Source organism: Mustela nivalis (genome assembly GCF_964662115.1).
Source record: "Mustela nivalis genome assembly, chromosome: X".
NCBI classification, from domain to species: domain Eukaryota; kingdom Metazoa; phylum Chordata; class Mammalia; order Carnivora; family Mustelidae; genus Mustela; species Mustela nivalis.
The window spans coordinates 12,375,001-12,387,177 of NC_139040.1; the positions used below are offsets into that span (position 1 = coordinate 12,375,001).

General features: G+C 44.1%; 1 protein-coding gene across 10 annotated transcripts in view; it reads left to right on the forward strand.

Annotated features, from left to right (window-relative positions):
- The window catches only part of MCF2 (MCF.2 cell line derived transforming sequence), a 103,486-nt gene that overhangs the window by 55,231 nt on the left and 36,078 nt on the right, over positions 1 to 12,177 (forward strand). For all 10 annotated transcript variants that reach the window (XM_082717576.1, XM_082717567.1, XM_082717569.1 and 7 more), the window contains 7 exons: positions 583 to 732; positions 2,688 to 2,821; positions 3,110 to 3,224; positions 5,817 to 5,936; positions 8,295 to 8,486; positions 9,459 to 9,650; positions 10,898 to 11,066. In XM_082717576.1, the coding sequence (XP_082573702.1) occupies positions 583 to 732; positions 2,688 to 2,821; positions 3,110 to 3,224; positions 5,817 to 5,936; positions 8,295 to 8,486; positions 9,459 to 9,650; positions 10,898 to 11,066 (1,072 nt within the window). The remainder of the gene's footprint in view (positions 1 to 582; positions 733 to 2,687; positions 2,822 to 3,109; positions 3,225 to 5,816; positions 5,937 to 8,294; positions 8,487 to 9,458; positions 9,651 to 10,897; positions 11,067 to 12,177) is intronic.

Sequence of the window (12,177 nt, forward strand, 5' to 3'; positions counted from 1 at the left end):
TTTGTTCCCCCATCACCTTTGTCCATTGCTGTGTTTGGAATGCTAATGCTTGCTCATAAGTTATAATAAAGAACATCAAGTGGCTTTGATGTTCTCATCTCTCAGAAGTAGAGTTCATAGAAAGCCGTTTTACACTTGCAGAGTTTAATAGGATAGGCCTAAACCAAGGCAGAAAACAAATTTCTCAGTACATGGCATCTTTAAGAAATTTTCAGTGATGCCTCGCTGGTTCAGTTGGAGGAGTTTGAGGGTCGTAATCTCAGGGTCATGAGTTTGAGCCCCACGTTGGGTGTAGAGATGACTAGAAAAAAGAAACTTAAAAAAAGAAATTTGTTTTCGATGATGTTCAAGAAATAAGTACAGATGTTTGGATAAAAGGCATTCGAGAAAACTCTTCACCTTGCATTAGTTTCATAGAGGCTCAGATGCAAAATTGGATTTGATTGCCAAGGGCAACGTCACCTTTTCTTAGCAGAGGAGAGGTCATCGTATATGTGCATTGTCAGAGCTAAATAAAAGTAAATACAGTTACTGGTCCATGGCCGTTTCCATGGAATTAAAAGGTTCATTGGCTCTTTGCAGGCTATAGAAAATTTTGCTCTCACAGTGAAAGAAATGGCTCAGATGTTACAGTCCTTTGGAACTGAACTGGCAGAGACAGAACTACCAGATGACATTCCTTCAATAGAAGAAATCCTTGCAGTTCGTGCTGAAAGGTATCACATGTTAAAGGTATGTCTGGTAGAGTCAACAAACGAACGTTCTCCGTGGTCTTTCTTTTCCTAGAGAGGTGTTCAGTGCCTGTCTATTTCATGCTGATTGGTGGGTAGCGAGAATGTCCTGGGTGTGTTGAATGCAACGGTCCCCTTTGCAAATAGTGCCTTCTCCTGTGAAGTGCTTTATTTGTTCATAGGATGGTTTTTAAGTGCCCCAGAAATAGAAACCTAGGATCACCTTCATTATCGTGTATTCTTTGTCTCATCAAAAGGCCCTATCATCTGGCAAGCTGGCGAATCAAAAGGCAGACAGGTGTTCTAGTTCAGTATCCACCACAGGAGCAACGTGAAATGGAGAAGGAGAAGCAGAGGAGGAGGCAGGAGACCTGTGACCAAGGCAAACATCACCAAATTGGTTACAAGCTTTCTTTTCCATAGAGTACTAGTTTGTTTGTTTTTTTAAGCAGGCTCCATGCCCAGCGTGGGGCTTGAACCGATGACCCCGAAACCAAGAGTTGTGTGCTTTGATAACAGGAGCCCCCAGAGTCCTAGTTCTTGATGTTTCGTGCTATAGACCTTAGATGGCAAGCTTATTTTGCCCTCCTGCGTAGCTGTCTGGAGTGTTGGCTTTTGAAGGATTCCGAGTCACCATTCAATCACCAAGTGCTCTGAGATTCACCTTCCCCAGAAAGTTGAAGAATGATCTGAAGACGAAAAAAAGAAAACGATTGATCTAAAGAAGCACCTACGCAATAATTCACATCCTTCCTAGGACAGTAGGCTGGCTGGGGGGGCCCTCCCAGTAGACGCTCTGTGTCGAGGTGACATTTTTATTTAATTTTTAATTTTTTTTTGAGGTGACATTTTTAAATTAAGAAGAGGAGAGAAACTGAAATTTTGAATCGTAGTCTAAACGTAAAACTGTTCAAGGAAAGGTAGCTCTGTCCCTCCTGAGTTGCGTGATCAGAGAATTGGCTTCTCCTCTCTCCGAGGTGGCGTTAACTTACGAGCACAACGAGGCTGGTGCTGACGAAGCTTGTGCACGTTGTAGGGTCGCTGTGAGGACGAAATGGAGTATGCGGTGTGTGCACGACAGCTCAGCACGGAGCTGGTGCTTCGTAAACGTGTGCACTTCCTGTGTTCTCACTTGTGGCAGCTGGTGTCACAAAACCTGTTCCCAGACAAACACACGTATGCCTGGATTTTTTGCTTAACGTTTCAGAGGACCCTTGGATCTCCTGGAGGAGGTCACAGATCACTCTTAGATGCCTGAAAAATCTACCCACCAAGGTTAAGACCTTCTGAATAGAAAGAAGCATATGTGGGGCGCCTGGGTGGCTCAGTAGGTTAAGGCCTCTGCCTTTGGCTCAGGTCATGATCTCAGGGTCCTGGGATCGAGCCCCACATTGGGCTCTCTGCTCAGTGGGGAGCCTGCTTCCCCCTCTTTCTCTGCCTGCCTCTCTGCCTACTTGTGATCTCTCTCTCTTGTCAAACAAATAAATAAAATCTTTACAAAAAAAGAAGCATATGCTTCATGATGAATTAATTAACCCAAACGTGCAGTAACGTCCTACTTAGGGCGGTCAGCACTTGGTCATGATTATGGATTAGTAGGAAAGGCCCTGGACTCCACTGGAGTGTACTGTGCTATTCCTGCTTTGTTGGAGCACATTGAAAATATTCGTAGAACAGAATAAACTAGAGATTTCTACCAGTAAGAGAAGGAAGCGACAAGTGGAGCACGAAGTACTTCTGCCCGTAAAGATCTTGTAGAAACAGTGATTGCAGCTTCCGTCTCAGCAGCCAGAGGCTTCTTGGAGATCCTCATGGGTTTTGAATTCCGTGGCACTGATGTCCTCAGTAGAGGCTGTTCTAGAACGGCCGTTTGTCTTCTGCGTGCTGTAGGTGTATGCTTCCTTCTCTTTAGGTCATTCCGATTAGGCTACTACATCCTACTGTGCCTTTTTACAGAACGATATTACAGCAGTAACCAAAGAGGGGAAAATCCTCCTCACAAGTCTGGAAGTGCCCAGCGCCGAAGACCCCGTCGGTTCAAGGCTCGAACACCGTCACCACATGAATGGGGACTGGCAGACTGTTAACAAGTGAGTACTCTCCTTTTGGTTTGGAGTTTCTTATTTTATCCCTCTGAAAGGGAATTCTGCATTTCGCTGCCATCTGTTAGGCATGAAAATATTCCTGGACCTCTGGGAATCAGAGGTTGTCTCCCAGAGAATAGTTTGCTTGTACACGAGGTTCTGTGGACATCGATGGTCTATTCGTGGACCGAGTGTCACAGCCTCTGACTTTGCCTCTGATTCTTAATGTCCAGACTGGGCTTATGTACATACCTACAAGACGAGAAGGGCTTCTAATGACTTCGCTTTGTTAAGGTTGCTGACTCAAGTACATGATATGGAGATCGCTTTTGATGGATTTTGGGAGAAACACCAACTAAAAATGCAGCAGTATTTGCAACTATGGAAGTTCGAGCAGGATTTTCAAGAGGTCAGTAAAAACACTCCTTTCCACATTTTTTTTCCAATATGCCAGAGATTCTCACTCCTTGATCATCAGAAATATAATCTCACAAGATGCCCCTTTATACCCAGAGAGAGATGAAGAGGGGGCAGATGTGAGTGAACCCTGCCAGGATGTCTTTCTTTTAAAAAAAATTATTTAAATTCAGTTTAATTAACATATAGCATATTATTAGTTTCGGGGTAGAATTTAGTGATTTGTCACTTGCCTATGATGCCCAGGGCTCATTCCATCACATGCTCTCCTTGATGCCCATCCCCCCAGTGACTCCCATCCCCCACCCGCCTCTCCGAGTTGTCTTTCTTGCTTACTAATGTCCTATGAGCAAGCACGTGAGTTCTAACATGTAAGACAGGACTAAGTTGCTGTTCACCCTGATGTTTATTATTGTAATTTATTTTACATATAAAATGCTTTCAGCCTGAAATTTCCTTTCCGCTTTCCAAGGAAATAATACCTACTTCCTTCTTGATTTTTTTTTTAATACCATATACCTATACTGACCATATTTAACATGATATAACAGAAAATTTTTCAGCTCCAATAATTTATTTCTATGACAAGCCTAATGCACGAAGTGAAACTGTGTCTAATTATACATTTTGGTAAAGGTCACAAAGAAGTACCTTCTTGTCGGATGCTTCTGGAAAATGCATCCCTTGGGGTCAGGCTCCTCAGTCTCTCTCATAGTACTTTACCGGGAGGTCCGAGGAAAGCTCCCTACTTTTCTCTCTTGAATGGGGTCAGCCTGTTTCCCCCACACGACTTTCACACTCGCTCGGTATTTCATCTGTTCTGAACACGGCATCAGGTGCCTCCAGCCCTTTCCCTCCTGTGATGCCAGCAGATTTTGGAATGTGGTGCTCTCTATGAAACCTTCCTTAAGGAAAGAATAGGCCAGGTTGCTCTTGGGCCTTCCGGATATTTGGGTCTTTCTCCTCAACCAAACACACGAAAAAATAACTCCTTCCCAAGCACACCCATTGTGCCTCTACTTCCTTGTTAATTTGCCACCCAGAGAAAATTCTTGCCCTATAGTTCTATTGTTTCTTTAAATCCTTGTTGCCTTGCTAATCAGTGTTGTCGTCCTTGGTCTTGGATTTGAATTTCACTGACATGATCTGTATCTCATGGTCACCTGCAAAAAGGTTCTATAGGTAGAAGCTTAACTTCAAAAAAATCTTGTTTGTAAATTCCAGCCATCCAGAAGAGTTTACATATTCTCAAACTTGAAATATTCTTGAATATACAGGATAGGAATATCCTCTTGCATAGCCACAGTCCAATGATCAAATTCCGGACATTTAAAGGATGCAGTATTTTACATGACCTACTGTTGGTATTCCAGTTTTAATGATTGATTCAATGATGTCATTTCTATCATCTCTTCCCCCTCCAGTACAGGATGCAGCCTTAGAGGGTCAGGTACTGTATAAGTTGTCATGTCTAGTCCCCTTTAATCCAGAAGATTTCCATTGCCTTTCTTGTCTTTTATGACACCGCCATTTTTGAAGAGTACAGTTCTTTTTCACATAAAATGTTCTTCGTCTCCCATTTGTCTGACATTTTCTCACGATTAGATTAATCTTTGTGTGACCAGCACGCGTACTATGTAAGTGACGTGTTCTTCCATTCAGTGGTAAGTGGGGTCCTCCTGCCCCTCCTTGTTGATGTGCGCTCCGATCACCCTGTTGGGGTGCTGTAGAAGTTCTCCATGGTATCATTACTCTCCTTCTGTTTGTAACTAGTAAGAAGTGGGTGGGGAGAAAATGTAAGGTCATATAACCTTTTTGCTGCTTATCAAAAGTTCTGGGTGGGTTTAGCATCGATGAATGATTCTTGCTTCTGCCCGTCCTTACTATGATGGTTGCAGAATGCTGATTTTCCCATTTCACTCTGCCCTCCGTATTCCCCAGTTCCCACAGACGTGCCGCTGGGGGCCAGGGTTCTCCCTCTCCCCGTTTCTTTGTGTATCTGATTTGAGGGTTCGTGACTTCCCAGTTTTGTGATGGTTTGTCATTCTTTGTTCTTCACGATTTTGGTGTTTCAGACTGACTACTGTGTCCTTGTGACATGGCCAGACTTCTTTTATTGTCATCCCTTCCTTACTTTCTGGGATAAAGAGATATTCCAAGTTCATTTCATACGTACTCTGCCTTAGTCCTGGAATCATCCATCTGGCTGAGGAGCCCTGGGTTCTTTTTCTAGGTTCCAGCTGTGTTCATTACTACTGGAGGGTCTTTGTTCCCAGGACCACTGACCACAAAGCTTGGGAATATAATATGCAAGTAAATACACATGCATACACTTTGGTACATGTCCGCATATATCTGCCTGTGTACATAGTGATATCTTCTATCTCATGAGCACACCCCGAGATCCAGGAGGTTAGATTTTAATAGAGTATAGCAGTTTCTGAAAATAAAATAACAAAGTGTTCTCCACACATGCCGTTTTTCCATGTTGCTGTACTAGCATTTCCTACAAAACTGGATTAAGGGAAAATGCTTAATACCTTGTATGCTTTTAAGACTTGTATTATTTTTTTCCTATTTATAGCTTGTGAGTGAAGTTGAACTTCTATTGAACCAGCAAGCAGAGTTGGCAGATGTAACCGGGAACCTAGGTCAAGTAAAACAAAAAATAAAGAAGTTGGAAAACTTAGATGAAAATTCGCAGGTAAGATCCCAACTGAGATGTTCACTATTCTAATAGTTACATTTTGATGGTTTTGCGTAATATCAGCCCTTATGGGCCACCTTTCATCTCAGTAGTCTGTATAATTAGTTTATAATACTGTTCTATATTCTTTTCTGATCAAGGTGAGCCAGATGTGACACTGCAGACGTGTCCTGTGCTTGTCATAGGTGGCCTCTGAGATGATGATATGAATGGTTTCAGACCTGTCATTAGGAACAAAGGTGTAAATGATTTTGAAGAAGCTAGAAAAAAAATGCCCATCAACAATGCTACTTGAGGGGTGCCTGGGTGGCTCAGTGTGTTAAGCATCTGCCTTCGACTCAGGTCATGATATCAGGGTTCTGGGATCAAGTGGTGCGTCAGGCTCTTTGCTCGGTGGGGAGCCTGCTTCTCCCTCTCTCTCTGCTTCTCCCCTTGCTTGTGTGTTCTCTCTCTCAAATAAATAATAAAATCTTTAAAAAAGAATGCTATTTGGTACTGGAAATGATGGAAATAGACATGAGCGTAATTCCTTAACTCTCCATCGTACGGCTGTGCAGTTGAAGCAGACAGCCATTCAGACAGATGAGTCTGCTTAGTCTTACTTGCCTTGTGACCTTGGGTACATTGATTAACTTTTCTCAGCCTTGGTGTCTGCATCTATACATTGGGGATAAAGTGATTGACTTTGCAGAATGATTGTGAGGATTCTTTTAGATGTTGTGGGTAAAACACTTAGCACAGTACCTGGGATAGATGATCATATAATAAATAATCAAAAGAGCCAACAGTTTTCATTTTGCTGGTCTTAAAGGCTTGGACTCAAGGCTTTCATAGTTAACAAACTAGTTTTGCTCTTCTGTCGTAGGTGTTTTTAAAGGTGCATTCCCAGCAAACAAGTAGATTTGTGGGTATACTGTAAGCGTCTAAAATTGGAATTTGTGAGGCAGCAGCTGCAGTGACCAGTTCTAGAATTATGCTTATAGGTTGCTGTGACTGCGTGGCAATTGATAAATCCCTGTGGCATGGTTGAAAGAGAAGGCAAGAGGCAGCTGGGTGGTTTAGTGGGTAAAGCCTCTGCCTTCAGCTCCTGTCATGATCCCAGGGTCCTGGGATCAAGCCCCACATTGGGCTCTCTGCTCAGCGGGGAACCTGCTTCCTCCTCTCTCTCTCTGCCTGCCTCTCTGCCTGCTTGTGATCTCTGTCTATCAAATAAATAAATAAATAAAATCTTAAAAAAAAAGAAGGCAAATTGGCTTGGAAATAAGGGCGGTTTGGAGTGTTATTTTTGTTTTTTTTTTTTAGTTTTGCGGTAAAAGAAAACCTCACATAAAATGAAATTTACTATCACAACCACTTAAATAAAATTTTATTTGAGAACGAGAAAGAGGGAGGGAGAAAGAGAGTGAGCATGAGTGAGGTAGAGAGGGGCAGAGGGAAAGAAAGCATCTCAGGCAGGCTCCACGCTCGGCACAGAACCCGACGTGGGGCTCAGTCTCGGGACCCTGAGATCAGGACCGGAGCCGAAATCAGGAGTCCGGCCTTCCCCCACTGAGCAACCCAAGTGCCCTCTGTCTTCCACATTTTCCGGTATACAGCTCAGTGGTGTTAACCAGAGTCGCATTGTTGTGCAACAGATAGCCAGAAGTTTTTCATTTTGCAAATCTGAAACTATACCCATTAAAAACCACACACACACACACACACACACACACACACACCACACCCCCGCCCCCCCAACTCCCTGCTTTAACCGTGGGCTTCCCTCCAGCTAGGTGGGCTGGGCACTTCCTCGTTAGGGCTTTAGTTTTCTTGTTTTCCCTTCACAGTTATTTCCTCAACACCTCCTATTTCAGTCGCCAGGTTGGGAGCAAGTGGGGGGCCAGGAGGGGAGGGGGGATGCCGGTCGTTGACCGAGTGGAGGCCCCTAGGATCCCTGCAGACTTGGAGACCCTGCGGTGTTCACTTCAGGTGTGTACAGTAATGAGGCAGATGATGACTAAGGAGATTGCCAAGGCCCAGACGGTACGAAACCCATTAACTTGCATTTGGCCCCGGGTACGTCACCGAGTATATGCGCTTCTGTTCTAAATCTGCCCGTATCAGGCAAGGCAAAAGCTTATCCACACTCGAGCAGGCTCTGGGGCCAGAACCACGTGGGTTCCTGATGGCGTCACTGCTGTAGCTAATGACGCAACCGGAATCTTTTTTAGAGCCTGCAGAGGTGTGACATACAATTGTATTTCTGGCACCCTCTCTGCCCTGCTAAACCAGTTTGCTTCTCAATTACTTTCTTGTGCTTCCTGTTTTTGAACAGCTGTCGTACCGTTGTTGTTTTTACTTCCTTCTCAAAATTAGGATCTGTTAGCGAAGGCCCGCTTTGTGATACTACACGGACACAGACTTGCTGCAAATCACCATTATGCCCTTGATTTGATCTGCCAGAGGTGCAACGAGCTCCGGTACCTCTCTGATATTTTGGTTAACGAGATCAAAGCCAGAAGGATACAGCTCAGCAGGATCTTCAAAATGCATAAGCTCCTACAGCAGGTAGTGTCACAAGGCCTGAGAACATTTTTTTTTTTCTTAATGGTTATGGGGTAAAGGTCTGTCTGAGAGAGCTTTGGAATTAAACTTGTGAGACGTTGAAGGATTGGCTTCGATGATGTTCATTTAACGCATGTACCTTTGCTTTGTTCATGGCAAGTGGAGTATGGTAGGGATTTTGGCTTCTGTCCCGAGTATTGAGATCGCGGTCGTGATGGCTTCCTTTCTATTTTGGGTGCATCTGTGACTCCTCTCTTCTGGTGGTAGTTTGCACTTAGCACACTTTGCAGAGCCCTAGAGGCATTTTGCTAAAGCCAGAAACTCCTTCCACGCGCCATAGGTACCGCAGTAAGAAATTAAACAGTGACAGGAAGCTAGAGGTCTGACCCCTTTCAGAGTTAGCCAGAGAAGAGAAGAGCTGGCCTCGGAAGTGGAATGTAGAATGAGGCTATCATTCGCAGACGTCGTATCTGAACACGAACACTTGAATCTGTACATCTCCCTCTTCGGCAAGGAGGCTTGTGTCCTTGTCCTTGGCTATCACCACCCATTTATGTTACACTTTATGTTTGCCGACGCGTTCCATGTTTCACTTACTGACTTGGGGACAGGATCGTGCGGCTGAAGCGTCAGTGTTGTGAGGTCCGTCGGACCCTTTACTGCAGAATGAGTTCCTCATTATGAAATAAGTACAGTGCTTCCCAGCCTCGGCTGTGTGTCTTCAGAATTACCTGTGGGGTGCTGCAGAAATCCCAGCGCCTGGCGTAGGGCCCGGAGCTGCTGAATCGGAATTTCTGGGGGCAGAACCCAGATATCTTTATTTTTAACAGCTCTGAAAACAACTCTGATTCACAGAAGCCAGGACTGGTAAACACTCCTAAAAGACAAACGTATTTCTATGTATTCATTCATGTTTTGTGTGTGCGTGTGCGTGTGTGTGTGTGTGTGTGTGTCTGTGTGTGATTTGCTCATCAGGCTCGCCAGTGCTGTGATGAAGGAGAATGCCTTCTAGCTAACCAGGAAATCGATAAGTTTCAGTCTAAAGAAGATGCTCAGAAAGCCCTCCGAGACATCGAGAATTTTCTTGAGATGGCTTTGCCCTTTATAAATTATGACCCTGATACCCTACAGTATGAATTTGATGTAATTTTATCTCCTGAACTCAAGGTAAGTGGCTGGTTTTTTTTTTTTTTCAAATGAACAGATTTTTTTTTTTAAGCTGTAATTCCAGTAGCGTTGGCAAGAGTTTCACTCCTGACTTTATGTCAAATCGCAGTTACGTGCTTCTTTTAAGGATGAGGCGTGATATTAGTACCACTGTGAAGCGTGGGAGGGTCCAAAGCCTTGAAGCTCTCCATGGGCTCAGTCGGCGGAGCCTGTGACTCTTGATCTCGGCGTCACCAGTTTGAGCCCCATGTTGGGTGCAGAGATGACTTAAAAATTAACTGACTACATAGACTTGAAAAAGAAAAGCATCTCAAGGCTTTACGCTTGCTATAACGTGAAGAATGAGCTGTGATGCCATTCTCCTCTAACTCTTCTCCCCTATTAGGAGTTCTCACATACCTTGTTTGTGCATCCTTAGAGAAGGGGCTAAGGTTGTCCTAGGGCAACACTGGGCCCTTGTTAAGAGCATTCTACTCCAAATAGCTTGTTTTCCTGCTGCACTTACTAGCAACAGGTGCTGTGTGGACACAGATCTGGCTTTCCTGCTGAGTTTGAGCATGAAGGGGTAAAGAAATGCTCCGGGGCTTCCTGGGGGGTAGGGTGCAACCAGATGTTGCCATGAACAAGGTAGAGACCTCCGGGTTCCTGCAGGGCCACACTCACGAGGCCCCCTCACGACAGTGGTGCTAAGAGATTTTTGTCATGCTATCTGTCGCCAAAAGGTGTGGTTGACTCTTAAGTTTGGAACAATATCCAGAACCATGCTTAGCTGCAGATCTTAGGGGACGTCCCAGAAAAGCAGAAACGTGGCCACAACAATAACCAAGTGACTTTTCTGGAAGCAACCGAGCTAATCCCTAACTGCCTCAGATCATCTAGGAGGGTCTAGGAGGAGCTTTTTAGAACGCACCGAGAACTGTAGGATGTCTGGGGCAGGATAACACATCACACAGTGCTCTGACACTGCTTTAGCGGGTGCCTTTCTTGTGCTCCACGTGCCACCTCTTCCAGCCCTCGCTCCTTCCAGCGCTGTAGACAGAGACCTATGTCATGACCACTCGATCAGTTTCTTTGAGTGGTTTTGTTTGAGATCTTCATTTGTTTTCTGTTGCTTTCCAAGTTTTTTTTTTTTAGTTATGTTTTCAACTCTAAGTTGATTCTCTGACCATCTGGGTCTGAGCCATGTTCTAAGATTTGTTGTGACCCCAATTCAGAAAATATTTCATAGAAGTCTCGCGCAACCACAGGTTCAGATGCAAACCGTCCAACTCAAGCTCGAACATATCCGAAGTGCATTTGAGAACCAACAAGCCGGTTTCAGGAACCTGACAGACAAGAACGTGAAGCCAGTTGAGTTTGTGGTACCTGCTTCTGACAATCTGATGAGATCTAGAGCATCGTTCTCACCTAAACATGGTAAAGTATCCTACGTTCACTCTTCTCTTCCTGCTGTGGTGTGTCACTCTTGATGTAGATACTGAATGCATTCTTCAGTCCCGATAAGTTGAAATTGTATATAAGTGTCTTTGGTCACGTTTGTACTCTGTTGCACGAGGCAGGAGTCGTGGTCGAGATTATTGTACAACAGTCAAACATGGTACTAATGAAGTGAAAGCATATGAATCTGGTCTGGTACATGTGGGCACGCGTGTGTGTACGCACACACATATTTACTACTTATGTGGATAGATTATTACTTGGTTCTTATTAGCTTCTAGTAAGGGAACAGCTTAGGCAATAGAAGGGATTGCCTTTTCTAAGTAAGTGCTGGTAAACAGAGTAATTTTGCTAGTCATTAAACTGTTAGAGTTGATCTTCTTATTTTAATCTTTGTAGACTAGTTTTAACCATGTGGTACCCATTTCCTTTCTACGTTCTGTAGGATGGAATAGCTTTCCTGACTGTGGCGGGGAGCTAGTCTGGAAGTAAGATGATTCTGTTGCCCAAAGTTTCCCTTGAGCTGCCTCTGGAGCCGGGGCCTCTTAGGGGAGAGTAATTTGGCCTTTGGGGCCCTTAGTTAGTTGAATGGGTGAACATGGGACTAAATTTGGTCTGTCTGATCTGAAGGCTCAGAGACCTCATTAATGTATGGGAAGGAGCATCAAAACCTTGGCCAGTCCCCATGTGGATCTATGAAAACCAAAGCTAAAAGTTATGTAGTTAAGAGTTATTAAATATAAAAATATACTCACAAATAAAACTATGAGCAATGCTCCAAGTGAAGAAAATTGACAAAGAAGATATAGGGCAAAAGACTAAAGCAACCCAAGAAACCAGTTAGGGGCTACAAACCACCAGCAGTGGACATAGAAATGGATAGGTTTATATTCCTTAGCAGAAGACAGACCTCAGTCAGATGTCCGGCTGTGTGACCTGGGCCGGTTCACTTCTCGTCTTTTAGCCTAGTTTTGCTGTTTGAAAATAGGAACAATAATGCCTACTGACTGAAGTGGGTTGTTGTGAAGACAAAGAGAAAAAAGCCTTACAGAGTGTGAGAAGTACTGAGTAAACTAGACCAGACCACTGA